The sequence below is a fragment of the Pongo pygmaeus genome, chromosome 15 (genome assembly GCF_028885625.2).
Source record: "Pongo pygmaeus isolate AG05252 chromosome 15, NHGRI_mPonPyg2-v2.0_pri, whole genome shotgun sequence".
Classification (NCBI taxonomy): domain Eukaryota; kingdom Metazoa; phylum Chordata; class Mammalia; order Primates; family Hominidae; genus Pongo; species Pongo pygmaeus.
This window is the reverse complement of record NC_072388.2, coordinates 37731446-37746860: the sequence shown is the minus strand read 5'-3', so window position 1 is coordinate 37746860 and position 15415 is coordinate 37731446. Positions and strand designations below refer to the sequence as shown.

Genomic DNA, 15415 nt, shown 5'->3' with positions numbered 1-15415 from the left:
ATAGCGAAATCTCGTCTCCAAAAACAATTTAAAATAAAATAAAAATTACCCAGGCATTGTGGCATGTGCCTACAGTCCCAGTTACTTGGGAGGCTGAGAGGGGAGGATTGCTTGAGACCAGGAGTTCAAGGCTACAGTGAGCTATAATCACGCCACAGCACTCTAGCTGGGTGACAAAGTGAGACCATGTCTCTAAAAAAAAATTTTAATAAATTTTTTAAATCACACTAAAAGACAAAGGAGTGAAAACCAGAAAGCAAATTTCTTGATTTCTAGTCCAAATGCCTTTTCACCTAAGCCAGTCTTGTTCTAAACATGCAAACTAATTAAAAGCACATATAAGAATGTTAGATGAACAGATATACTGTAGACTGTTCAACACTGTACAAAACTTTGTACACATATTATGCTTCAGCAGAATTAGCTCTATCCTAATAAGGCAGTCAAATTTGTGTACTAACCTTTAATAACCATTTATATTCCACAGAGTTTTAAAAGAAAACTTAAAAGTTTTAAAATCCTTATTAGTTTATAAGATTGAGTCTGCTACTGAAAATAATGAGAATAAAATGTTGATTACTTGAAGAAACTAGGTGTATACTTGCTAATAAAACCTTTAAGTATTAAGAATGTTTGGATCAAAACCACAATGAGATTCCACCTCACACTAGTCAGAATGGCTACTATTAAAAAGTCAAAATAACAGATGTTGTCAAGGTTGTAGAGAAAAGGGAATGCTTATACACTGTTGGTGGGAATGTAAATTATTAGGCCACTGTGGAAATCAGTTTGAAGATCTCTCAAAGAACTTAAAACAGAACTACCATTTGACCCAGCAATCTCATTACTGGGTATACATCCAAAAGAAACTAAGTTGTTCTACAAAAAAGGCACAAGCACTCATATGTTTATCGTAACACTATTCACAACAGCAAAGACATGAAATCAACCCAGATACCCACCAACGGTGGACTGGATAAAGAAAATGCAGTACATATACACCATAGAATACTACACAGCCATAAGAAAGAATAAAATTATGTCCTTTGCAACAACATGGATGCAGCTGGAAGCCATTATCCTAAGTGAATTAATGCAGAAACATAAAATTAACACATTCTTACTTATAAGTGGTAGCTAAACACTGGGTACACATGGATATAAAGATGGCAACAAGAGACACTAGGTACTACCAGAGTAGAGCGAGGAGAGACAAAGGGAGGCAAGGGCTGAAAAACTGTGGGTACTATGCTCACTTTCTGGGTGATGAATTCAGTCACGCCCCAAACCTCAGTATCACGCAATATACCCATGTAACAAACCTGCACATGTACCTTGTGAATCTCAAATAAAAGTTAACATTATTAAAATATTTTTTAAAAGAATGTCTGGAACAGGGCACATGAGAAAAGAGATAAGTTAGAGCAGTTTTTTCTGACTATATAAGCTAAGTAAAGTTTTCCCCTTTTTCAAAGTATTTAACGGTGCAAAAGTAAATGATTCCTTGTAAATATGGAACTATTTAAAATCATTTCTACTAACTCATCTTAAGTCAATGGAAATCTAAAACACTTCTTCCAAGTAGAAACATGTTAAGAAAATATATACATTTTATAAATTATCCCTAACAGACTAAATGACAGATAATCTCAAATGCAGAATCCATATTCTTCAGAAACTTAGTTATTTTAGTTGTCATATTTTTTTAACGTATTTTAAACTAAAGTATTTTAAAAATTAAGAAAAATCTTAAAGACAATTATTAGTGAGAAGGACTCCTCTTCATGAGTCCCAATAAGTCAACCTTATACAAAAGAGAGGCAGATTACTTTAGAACATCACCATCTGTTTTACAGAAGTCACTGTTTTGTTTGTCTTTTTGTGGAGACAGAATCTCACTATTTTGGCCAGCTTGCTCTAGAACTCCTGGCCTCAAGCAATCCTCCTGCCTCATCCTCCCAAAGTGCTAGGATTACAGGCATGAGCCACTGCACCCAGCCAGAAGACCATATTTTGAAAGAGAGAAAACCATGACAGGTAAAATTTATTGCTCAAGGTTACACAAAAAAGTAATAGCAATGATAAGGTTTAAAAAGCTGGGATCACACCTGTAATCCCAGCACTTTGGGAGGCCAAGGCAGGTGGATCACCTGAGGTCAGGAGTTCGAGACAAGCCTGGCCAACATGGTGAAACCCCGTCTCTACTAAAAATACAAATATTAGCCGGGCACGGTGGCACATGCCCTGTAATCCCAGGTACTCGGGAGGCTGAGGCAGGAGAATCACTTGAACCCGGGAGGCGGAGGTTGCAGTGAGCCGAGATGGCACCATTGCACCCCAGCCTGGATGACAAAGACAAAACTCCACCTCAAAAAAAAAAAGCCTAAGTCCCCTCATTCATTATCATTTCGTTAACTGAAACACAACATAAAAGAAAAGAACCCTGAAATCTGTTCAGTGACCATTTTTTTATTTTTATTTTTTTTGAGACAGAGTCTCTCTCTGTCGCCAGACTAGAGTGCAGTGGCGCAATCTCGGCTCACTGCAACCTCTGTCTCCCAGGTTCAAGCAATTCTCCTGCCTCAGCCTCCCAAGTAGCTGAGATTACAGGCGCCTGCCACCACACCCAGCTAATTTTTGTATTTTCGTAGGAACAGGGTTTTGCCATGTTAGCCAGACTGGTCTTGAACTCCTGGCCTCAGGTGATCCACCTGCCTTGGCCTCCCAAAGTGCTGGGATTACAGACGTGATCCACCACACCTGGCCTGTTCAGTGACTATTTAAATGGCATGTACCAATGTACCAAGAGCAAACACAGAATATTTTGTAACTTTAGGTAGGAATGAAGCTAACTGAGAAATACATTTATCAGCATTACTCTAATTCATGCTAGAGCCTCAGGAGTCATTTAGCCCTTCTCACTCATCATAAATTTTGGAACAATACTGAAAATTCCTTTACTGTATCTGTAGAATTACCCTTGTCTATGACATTGAGATTATAGTTGACACACGACGGCCCTTTGTCAGACCAAAGGGATCAGGTTCATTATTTGGAGATCCTCTGTAGAAAGGACCATATCTCTTCTATGAAGGTATCAATTTAGAAGCTCACAAATTATTGAAAAGTATGGAGACCAGGTTCCATTTCTAGTATGGTAGAGTAAACTCAGACTGACTCTCCTACACATAACTATAAACTCCAGACAATATGCAAAAAAATAACTGCCTGAAGCCCTTAAGCATGAACAAAAGCAGGAGGACTTAGATAAGAAGAGAGAACTTGGAAGAAGAAAGGAGTAACGACCAGTTTTCCATTTTTATGTTTTAGCCTGATGGAAGACCACAGTGAGTTGCAGCACACAGCAGTCAAAACTCATAAAACTTTCTTGCCTGAAGAACAAGTACACAAAACCCAAGCCTGAGGCAATGGGATTGGGATATCCTAGAAAGGAGAAAGCCGGAAAGGTAGAGCACAATATTCTGGGTACAATTTCTGCCCAAGTCTATGGCTGACTCCTGAGCAACACACGTGTATGGCAAATTTAAGCAGTTTTCAGCTAAGGCAAAAATAACTGAACTAATATTTGAGTTGTTCCCCACCACAGAAGGGAAAAGGCTGCAGTCTGAGCCCATCCAAGTTAATGGTCTTCTACAGCAAGACCAGTAACACTCTTAGAGGAATAGAATAGAATCCAGAACTGCCACAATGTCTAGTATCCAATACAAACTCATCAAGAAAGACAATGTGACCCATCCTTAAGGGAAAATATCATCCCTAGAGGACAACGTCAAGATGACCCTGACGTTAGAATTACCATACAATGACTTTAAAGCAGTTATTATAAAACTAATATACTCAATGGTTTAAAAAAATGTTTATAATGAATAATAAGATAAAAAACTCAGCAGAGAAATCAAATTATAAAACAGGAACCAAATGGTAATTTTGGACCTGAAAAAGATATGTAACATAAAACTTTTACTAGATAAGCTTAATAGCAGAATGGAGATGACAAGGAAAGAGTCAGTAAACCTGAAGATAGATCAAAAGAAATTGTTGATTCCCAGGCAAGACAGCCAAATAGGAACAGCTCCGGTCTTCAGCTCCCAGTGAGACCAACACAGAAGGTGGGTGATGTCTTCATTTCCAACTCAGGTACCTGGTTCATCTCATTGGGACTGGTAAGACAGTGGGTGCAGCCCACGGACAGCAAGCAGAAGCAGGGTGGGCGTCACCTCACCTGGGAAGCACAAGTGTTCAGGAAATTTCCTCCCCTAGCCAAGGGAAGCCGTGACGGACTGTGCCGTGAAGGACCACGCAAAAACTCCATCCGAAGGTCACCAACAGCAAAGACCAATGGTAAATAAATCCAGGAAGATGAGGAAAAAACAGGCAAAAAGGCTATAAATTCCAAAAACCAGGATGCCTCATCTTTCAAAGGATCGCAACTCCTTGCCAGCACGGGAATAAAACTGGACAATGAGTTTGACAAACGGACAGAAGTAGGCTTCAGAAGGTGAGTAATAAACTCCTCCAAGCTAAAGGAGCATATTCTAACCCAATGCAAGGAAGCTAAGAACATTGATAAAAGGTTAGAGGAATTGCAAACTAGAATAACCAATTTAGAGAAGAACATAAATGACCTGATGCAGCCGAAAAACACAGCACAAGAACTTCATGAAGCATACACAAGTATCAATATAGCCAAATTGATCAATCGGAAGAAAGGATATCAGAGATTGAACACCAACTTACTAAAATAAAGATTGAAGACAAGATTAGAGAAAAAAGAATAAAATGGAATGAACAAAGTCTCCAAGAAATACGGGACTATGTGAAAAGAGCAAACCTATATTTGATTGATGTACCTGAAAGTGATGGGGAGAATGGAATCAAGTTGGAAAACTCTCTTCAGGATATTAGCCAGGAGAACTTCCCCAACCTAGCAAGATAGGTCAACATTCAAATTCATGAAATATAAAGACACTCTTCGAGAAGAACAACCCCAAGATACATAATCATCAGATTCACCAACACTGAAATGAAGGAAAAAATGTTAAGGGCAGCCAGAGAGAAAGGTCGGGTTACCCACAAAGGGAAGCCCATCAGACTAACAGCGGATCTCTCTGCAGAAACCCAACAAGCCAGAAGAGAGTGGGGGCCAATATGCAATATTCTTAAAGAATTTTCAACCAAGAATTTCATGTCCAGCCAAACTAAGCTTCATAAGTAAAGGAAAAATAAAATCCTTTGCAGAAAAGCAAATGCTGAGGGATTTTGGCACCACCAGGCCTGCCTTACAAGGGCTCCTGAAGGAAGCACTAAATACGGAAGGGAAAAACCGGTACCAGCCACTGCAAAAACACACCAAAACGTAAAAGACCATCAACATGATGAAGAAACTGCATCAACTAATGGGCAAAATAACCAGCTAGCATCATAATAACAGGATCAAATTCACACATAACAATATTAACCTTAAATGTAAATGAGCTAAATGCCCCAATTAAAAGACAGAGACTGGCAAATTGGATAAAGAGTCAAGACCCATCGGTGTACTGTATTCAGGAGACCCATCTCACGTGCACAGAAACACATAGGCTCAAAATAAAGGGATGGAGGAAAATTTACCAAGCAAATGGAAAGCAAAAAAAAAAGCATGGTTGCAATCCTAGTCTCTGATAAAACAGACTTGAAACCAACAAAGATCAAAAAAGACAAAGAAGGGCATTACACAATGGTAAAGGGATCAATGCAACACGAAGAGCTAACTATCCTAAATATACATGCACCCAATACAGGAGCATGCAGATTCATAAAGCAAGTTCTTAGAGACCTACAAAGAGACTTAGACTCCCACACAATAATAGTGGGAGACTCTGACACCCCACTGTCAATATTAGACAAATCAATGAGACAGAAAATTAACAACAATATTCAGGACTTGAATTCAGCTCTGGACCAAGCAGACCTAATAGACATCTACAGAAATCTCCACCCCAAATCAACAAAATATACATTTTTCTCAGTGCCACATAGCACTTATTCTAAAATCGACCACATAATTGGAAGTAAAACACTCCTCAGCAAATGCAAAAGGACGGAAATCATAAAAGTCTCTCAGACCACAGTGCAATCAAATTAGAACTCAGGATTAAGAAACTCACTCAAAATCGCACAGCTACATGGAAACTGAACAACCTGCTCCTGAATGACTACTAGGTAAATAACAAAATTAAGGCAGAAATAAATAAGTTATTTGAAACCAATGAGAACAAAGACACAACATACCAGAATCTTTGGGACACTGCTAAAGCAGTGTTTAGAGGGAAATTTACAGCACTAAAATGCCCACAGGAGATCAAGCGGGAAAAATCTAAAATCAACACCCAAACATCACAATTAAAAGAACTACAGAAGTAAGAGCAAACAAATGAAAAAGCTAGCAGAAGACAAGAAATAACTAAGACGAGGGCAGAACTGAAGGAGATAAAGACACAAAAAACCCTTCAAAAAATCCATGAGCTGGTGTTCTGAAAAGATTAACAAAATAAATAGACCGCTAGCCAGACTAATAAGGAAGAAAAGAGAGAAGAATCAAATAGACGCAAGAAAAAATGATAAAGGGGATATCACCACTGATCCCACAAAAAATACAAACTACCATCAGAGAATACTATAAACAACTCCATGTGAATAAACTAGAAAATCTAGAAGACATGGATAAATTCCTGGATGCAGACACCCTCACAAGACTAAACCAGGAGGAAGTCGAATTCCTGAATAGATCAATAACAAGTTCTGAAATTGAGGTAGTAATTAATAGCCTACCAACCAAAAAAAGTCCAGGACCAGATAGATTCACAGCTGAATTCTACCAGAGGTACAAGGAGGAGCTGGTACCATTCCTTCTGAAACTATTCCAATCAATAGAAAAAGAGGGAATCCTCCCTAACTCATTTCATGAGGTCAGCATCATCCTGCTACCAAAACCTGGCAGAAACACAACAAAAAAAGAAAATTTCAGGCCAATATCTCTGATGAACATTGATGCAAAAATCCTCAATAAAATACTGGCAAACCAAATCAAGCAGCACATTAAAAAGCTCACCCACCACGATCAAGTCAGCTTCACCCCTGGGATGCAAGGCTGGTTCAACATATGCAAATCAATAAACGTAATTCATCACATAAACAGAACCAATGATAGAAACCACATGATTATCTCAATAGATGCAGAAAAGGCCTTTGATAAAATCCAGCACCCCTTCATGCTAAAAAAAACTCAATAAACTAGGCAGTGATGGAACATATCTCAAAATAATAAGAGCTATTATGACAAACTCACAGGCAATATCATATTGAATGGGCAAAAGCTAGAAGAAGCATTCCCTTTGAAAACCAGCACAAGACAAGGATGCTCTCTCTCACCACCCTATTCAACATAGTATTGGAAGTTCTGGCCAGGGCAATCAGGCAAGAGAAATAAATAAAGGGTATTCAAATAGGAAGAGAGGAAGTCAAGTTGTCTCTGTTTGCAGATGACATGATTGTGTATTTAGAAAACCCCATCATCTCAGCCCAAACACTCCTTAAGCTAATAAGCAACTTCAGCCAAGTCTCAGGATAGAAAATCAATGTGCAAAAATCACAAGCACTCCTATACACCAATAATAGAGAGCCAAATCATGACCTAACTCCCATTCACAATTACTACAAAGAGAATAAAATATCTAGTAATACAACTTACAAGGGATGTGAAGGACCTCTTCAAGGAGAACTACAAACCACTGCTCAAGGAAATAAGAGAGGACACAAAGAAAAGAAGAAACATTCCATGCTCGTGGATATGAAGAATCAGTATCATGAAAATGGCCATACTACCCAAAGTAATTTATAGATTCAATGCTATTCCCATCAAGCTACCATTGACTTTCTTCAAAGAATTAGAAAAAACTACTTATTTTTTCTAAACTATTAGAAATTTCATATAGAAGCAAAAAAGAGCCCATATATCCAAGACAATCCTAAGCAAAAAATACAAAGCTGGAGACATCATGCCACCTGACTTCAAGCTATACTACAAGGCTATAGTAACCAAAACAGCATGGTACTGGTACAAAAACAGACATATAGAACAATGGAACAAAACAGAGGCCTCAGAAATAACACCACACATCTACAACCAACTGATCTTTGACAAACCTGATGAAAACAACCAATGGGGAAAGGATTCCCTATTTAATAAATTGCGTTGGGAAAAATGGCTAGCCTTATGCAGAAAACTGAAACTGGACCCCTTCCCTGCACCTTATACAAAAATCAACTCAAGATGGATTAAGGATTTAAATGTAAGAACTAAAGCCATAAAAACCCTACAAGAAAACCTAGGCAATACCATTCAGGACACAGGCATAGGCAAAGACTTCATGACTAAAACAACAAAAGCCAAAATTGACAAATGAGATATAATTAAGCTGAAGAGCTTCTGCACAGCAAAAGACCATCAGAGTGAACAGGCAACCTACAGAATGGGAGAAAATTTTTGCAATCCATCCATCTGACAAAGGGCTAATATCCACAATCTACAAGCAACTTAAATTTACAAGAAAAAAGCAAACAACCCCATCAAAAAGTGGGTGAAGGATATGAACAGACACTTCTCAAAAGAAGACATTTATGCAGCCAACAAACATATGAAAAAAAGCTCATCATCACTGGTCATTAGAGAAATGCAAATCAAAGCCACAATGAGATACCATCTCACGCCAGTCAGAATGGCGATCATTAAAAAGTCAGGAAACAACAGATGCTGGAGAGGATGTGGAGAAACAGGAACGCTTTACACTGTTGGTGGGAGCGTAAGTTAGTTCAACCATTGTGGAAGACAGTGTGGCGATTCCTCAAGCATCTAGAACTAGAAATACCATTTGACCCAGCCATCCCATTACTGGGTATATACCCAAAGGATTATACGTCATTCTACTATAAAGACACATGCACACGTATATTTACTGCGGCACTGTTCACAATAGTAAAGACTTGGAACCAACCCAAATGCCCATCAATGTCAGACTGGATAAAGAAAATGTGGCACATACACACCATGGAATACTAGGCAGCCATAAAAAAGAATGAGTTCATGTCCTTTGCAGGGACATGGATGAAGCTGGAAACCATTATTCCCAGCAAACTAACACAGGAACAGAAAACCAAACACTGCATGTTCTCACTCATAAGTAGGAGGTGAATAATGAGAACATATGGGCACAGGGAGAGGAACATCACACACCAGGGCCTGTCTTGGGGTGGGGGGCCAGGGGAGGGATAGCATTAGGAGAAACACCTAATGTAGATGATGCAGCTGTTGAACGGCAGTTATTATCTTATTTCAAGATATTCTGCTGTGACTCTTCTGGTAAATATATTTATTTTGGTGAGACAAAATGGTTAGTGAAAAAAGACAATTACAAAAGAGGGTGAATGGTACAACTGCACAGAGTGATTAAAAGAATTTGAACAGCTATGTGTATAAATGTATACCCAAAAAAATCTCTAAAAGATATATACCTACAACTAAATTCTGAGAAGGACACACTAAGATGACAAAAGGGATTTTTCACTTCTTTACACATTTCTGTGTTGTTTGGATTTTCTAAAGTAAACATGCATTATTACCTCTATAAGCAACAAAAACAATAAAAACATTCCATTTAGGGAGAAAACAGCTTTCTATAATACAAACAATTATCTCAAATCATTCTGTTTAGATTATTTATCATTGTTGTTTTCAAAAATGTACGATGATTTTTCTTAAGAGAGAACAAACATATACTCCTCTCTTCTTCCATTCCTGTGTATTCCACATCCCAGCTGCCTTTCAAAGAGAAATAATAACTATTGTCTTTACATACCTGGCGGAGGAAACATCATCCTACGGTCCTGTTCCCATGGAGGTGACAGAGACCCAGTGTCAGAGGGAGCCCTATGAGGATTGGTTAACCTATCACAGCTTGATTCTCCTCTTTCATTGGTAATCTGATGGTCCAGAGGATTCCCTGGGCCTCGTGAGCCTAATTAAAGAAAAAAACATACAAATCTGTTTCATCTTAAAAAGTCTTATACACTTGTTTTACATATAAAATCAGTGGTTAAATCATAAATTATAAATATAAAGTCTGAAAAATAACAGTGTAGAAAGTAAATTGCTATGATTCCTATGCCTGATGTAACAGGATAATTATAAAGTAATTATAAGAACTGATTAAATAAAAAATAATATAAAATAAAAATATAATAAATGATTAAATAAAAAATATAAATGATTTTGTTGCTTAAACTAATATATCAATAGTCCAAATGAGCATGATTCCTTTAAAACAGTCATCTTAGCAGTTCTATATCTATTCTAGTAATTTTGCTACTAAAGTATTTTTCAGAAAAACTCTTTTGGAAATGCACTCAGATTAACTTAACAGCCATGTAAAAAACTGCATCTCAAAGTTGAAACGTGACTCTCTACTTCTGCCCAAATTCACTGAATAGTGTTAGGAGTCAATGAGAAGATAAAAAAGATAAATACTTCTGCCCCAAAATGATTTTAAATAGCTTGATTTAAAACATTATGTACAACAGATAAACTGGCACTAAATGGCTTTTAGTAATTTCTAAATATCAAATTCACATTCAAAGAAGAATTCATAAGTTCTGAAGACAAGTCTAAAACAACAGTTTCAAAAACAACAGTACTGTTGAAATAATCACTTTAAATGAGCTAACATTCATTTGGATAAGAAAATCTGGTATGTTTACATTTACAAAGGGGCGTAATTTTAAAGTTCCCTTCTTACGACCACAGAAAAGATAGTACCTTAATTAAAAACCCATATACAGGGCTGGGCGCAGTGGCCCACGCCTGTAATCCCAGCACTTTGGGAGGCCGAGGAGGGTGGATCACCTGATATCAGAAATTTGAGACAAGCCTGGCCAACGTGGTAAAACCCTGTCTCCACTAAAACTACAAAAGTTAGCCAGGACATGGTGGCAGGTGCCTGTAATCCCAGCTACTAGGGAGGCTGAGGCAGAAGAATGGCTTGAACTCAGGAGGAGGAGGTTGCAGTGAGCCAAGATCGTGCCACTGCACTCCAGCCTGGGTGACAGAGTGAGACCCCATCTCAAAAAAAAAACAAAAAACAAAACCTATATTCAATTAAAATGGAAAAGACAAATATAAAAAAATTTTGGCCGGGCGCGGTGGCTCATGCCTGTAATCCCAGCACTTTCAGAGGTCAAGGCGGGCGGATCACAAGGTCAGGAGATCAAGACCATCCTGGCTAACAGGGTGAAACCCCATCTCTACTAAAAATACAAAAAATTAGCCGGGCATGGTGGCAGGCGCCTGTAGTCCCAGCTACTCAGGAGGCTGAGGCAGAAGAATGGCTTGAACTCAGGAGAAGGAGGTTGCAGTGAGCCAAGATCACGCCACTGCACACCAGTCTGAGGCACAGAGCAAGACTCCATCTCAAAAAAAAAAAAAATTTAACATTCAATAAAATATATTAATACCTCATTTATCTGTCATTGAGAGGGAAAAGGGGGGTCTTCTCAAAATTATATTGTCCAGAAAACAAAAGTTTATTATTCTCAAGGAATAGCTTAAAAAAAAAATTTTTTTTTTGAGACAAGGTCTCATTCACTCTGTTACCCAGACCGGAGTGCAGCGGTGCGATTCTCAGCTCACTGCAACCTCTGCCTCCTAGGCTCAAGCAATTCTCCCACCTCAGCCTTACAAGTAGCTGGGACAACAGGCATGTGCCACCACACTTCGCTAATTGTTGTATTTTTTGTAGATATAGGGTTTTGTCATGTTGCCCAGGCTGGGCTTGAACTCCTGGGCTCAAACAATCCCACCACCTTGACCTCCCAAAGTACTAGGTGTAAGCCACTGCACCCAGTGAACAATTTTTTTTCAATAGAAGCCTAACTAAAATAGCCAGACATGACGGCTCATGCCTGTAATCCTAGCACTCTGGGAGGCCGAGGTGGGCGGATCACCTGAAGTGAGGAGTTCGAAACCAGCCTGGCCAACATGGTGAAACCCCATCTCTACTGAAAATACAAAAATTAGCTGGGTATAGTGGCACGTGCCTGTAATTCCAGCTACTCGGGAAGCTAAGGAACAAGAATCGTTTGAACCTGAGAGGAAGAGGTCACAGTGAACCGAGATCATGCCACTGCACTCCAGCCTGGGCAACACAGTGAGACTCTATCTCAAAAAAAAATAAAAAAAAAAGAAGTCTAACAAAAATGCTTACTCTATTTCAGTACCTCCTTTCAAAGAACAAACCAAAATTAATTTTAACTTTTCTTGGTAACTTGTACAAATCAGCATAAGCATTCACATTTAATATACAGTAATCTTTAAAACAAATTTTCCATCTACTCCCTTTAGTAGAATCAGATCAACTGGCTTTTACATCAGGAGGTAAACTATCATTTTTCCTTATGAGTATACATTCTATTAAATTCCCCAAATCTTTCCTTCTTGCTTCTTCATCCTAATAATTAGCTCATTAGAAGAAGAAGGCTGGGAAACCAGAAAATGTGCAAGTCATCAGTTAGGCTGAGTTTATCTGGAATGAAGCACAGAGATTTAAAGGAGACATTCAAAGGCTTTCCTTCCTGATTGCTTACTTCCAGAAGACCAAGGCTACAGGCCAACTGACTACCCAGTGAATATTACAAACCTAAAAATTCTAATGGTTAAAGTTTTCTATTCAAACCCAGTTACATACAATTTACTCTAAGAAGAAATTATTTTACTTGTACTCAATATTATTCAAATATACCACTCATCCAAACTTCAAATTAAAAAGATAATAAAAGTAAGGAAAAACAACGGGTACTCTCCATCCTCCTTTGGTGGATCATAGGAACTTTTAGTTCGGATCAACTCTTTAAGACCCAATGACAACTTACCTAGAACTTCTGTAGCTTTTTAAACAAATAGTAAAACACCCTTGCAGATAATCTAAACACACTGTATCTTTAAATTAAATAGGAGAGGAAATAGAAGAAGAGAAATCAAATGTAAATTTTAATCATTCCAAATATTCAATTGACTACAAGCAATCCTTGACTTATGTAATTCAATTTCCAGTGACTCATATTTGCAGTTTAGCCAATTATACCCTTATTTCTAGGGCACTGTTTTTTCAGACTGCTAGCTCCTACTCATTTGTGATGTGTGAAGTTTAAAAAATAATGCTAATTAAGATTAAATTAATGAAATGGGATAAAACTGAATAGAAAGCATCAAAACTGTAATGGTAAGTACTATTTCATGTAGCTGGTTTCAATTATATTTCAATCATATTTATGTTAGTGTACAATATGACATGATATAAAATACATTTCTTAGTGTAAGCCAAGGTAAAAAATGGAGGGGTGGGGGTGGACTTAGAGAACTAAGTCATAAGCTTGCAGCAGACACGTGAATGTCAAAATCAGTTTCTTTCCTGAAGTGCTCAATGCAAAGCCTCCCTAAGGCTCTAAGTATCAGTCTATAGGGCAGTCCCTTTCCCTAGGAGCTTCCAGTTCAAAATCAACACAAGCAGAGGCTCTGCAGGGACCCCAGGCTATGGCCCAATCTACTGGGGGGACTGGGAGGTGGACAGAAACAGTTCTAAGTGAAGCAAAATGAGGGTGGAGAAAGAGGATACAAACAGGATATGGGCAAAGGGAGAATATCTCATGACCATACAGTAGTAAGTTGATTTTCTCATATTCTTTGAAGGCAATTCCAAAGGAAGAGTTCCAAAAATATTTGGAGTAATGGCAGCTTCAACTAACAAGTACACAGACTTCCTGAGATACTATTTAGATGAGTAATATCCATCTGAGTATATGAACTTTGATTTGTTGGATTTAATTTGGTGTTTTTATTTAGATTCATTACTTTATGTTCCTATCTCAAATTCAATCTGTTAAAATCACTGATACAAAGGGTGGGAATGTTTCACTGGTGAAGAATGCCATCAGCTCTTATAAAACACATACTTGGAACTGAAAATGTAAGTCTTTTGATTTTGAAATAAATAGGGCCCTATATCTTTGAATTTTGCCACAAATTAAGGGAAAACTTTAAAGGAACTTGACAAAGAAAGTATGGTGAGAGATCAAAAAAGGAAAACTCCAGGTACACAGGAGTTTTCAAAGGTACTAGGGCCTTTTGTAACACCACGGTGATGCTGATGAGATAAATGTAGAATAGCTAATGATTAGGCCTGAGGTACCTACCGAAATTCTCAACAACATATAAGGGGGTAACAGCAGACACTTGTGGCTTGGTTTCCCAATGTATTTTTTTTTTTTTTTTGAGACAGAGTCTCGCTCTGTTGCCAGGCTGGAGTGCAGTGGCACTATCTCGGCTCACTGCAATCTCCGTCCCCTGGGTTCAAACAATTCTCCTGCTTCAGCCTCCCAAGTAGCTGGGACTACAGGCGCCCACCACCACACCCAGCTGATTTCTGTATTTTTAGCAGAGACAGGGTTTCACCATGTTGGCCAGGATGGTCTCGATCTCTTGACCTCATGATCTGCCCCCCTTGGCCTCCCAAAATACTGGGATTACAGGCATGAGCCACCACACCCGGCCCCCAGTGTATTAACAAATGATGTAGACCACAGTAAAGGTTCCCATCAAAAATCTGCCTACAAGAGCACTACTGATTTCCTTGAGTCTATAAAAAGATTATTTCACTTTCTAATTTTCTACAATAAAAAGATCATGATACTAATGTAAATTTTTTTAATTCCAAATTCTAATGCTTCATCAAAATATAATTTCATGGTGTTTCACACTTGTAATCCCAGCACTTTGGGAGGCTGAGGCGGGTGGATCACCTAAGGTCAGGAGTTCGAGACTGGCCTGGCCAGCCAATGTGGCAAAACCCGTTTCTACTAAAAATACAAAAAAAATTAGCCAGGTGTGGTGGCATGTGCCTGTAATCCCAGCTACTCGGGAGACTGAGGCAGGAGAATCGTTTGAACCTGGGAGGCGGAGGTTGCAGTGAGCCGAGATCACGCCACTGCATTCCAGCCTGAGCAACAAGAGTGAAAACAGCCTCAGAAAAAAAAAATTACATATATATATACATATATACACATATATAATTTTAAGCTAGGTTATACCGTTATTGTATTTCATGCAGTCTTATAAAATTTTATATTACATCATGTAATATATAGTTTTTAAGAAGTCAAAAATATGGTTTAAAAAGATACGTATCAGGCCGGGTGTGGTGGCTCACGCCTGTAATCCCAGCACTTTGGGAGGCCGAGGAGGGTGGATCACAAGGTCAGGAGATCGAGACCATCCTGGCTAACATGGTGAAACCCCGTCTCTACTAAA

The 15415-nt window shown here is 38.5% G+C and overlaps 1 protein-coding gene across 23 annotated transcripts in view; it reads right to left on the bottom strand.

Moving 5' to 3' along the window:
- The window catches only part of MIA2 (MIA SH3 domain ER export factor 2), a 118263-nt gene that overhangs the window by 14157 nt on the left and 88691 nt on the right, over nucleotides 1–15415 (bottom strand). For all 23 annotated transcript variants that reach the window (XM_063651573.1, XM_054449494.2, XM_054449496.2 and 20 more), the window contains one exon: nucleotides 9918–10076. In XM_063651573.1, coding sequence (XP_063507643.1) covers nucleotides 9918–10076 — 159 coding nt within the window. The remainder of the gene's footprint in view (nucleotides 1–9917; nucleotides 10077–15415) is intronic.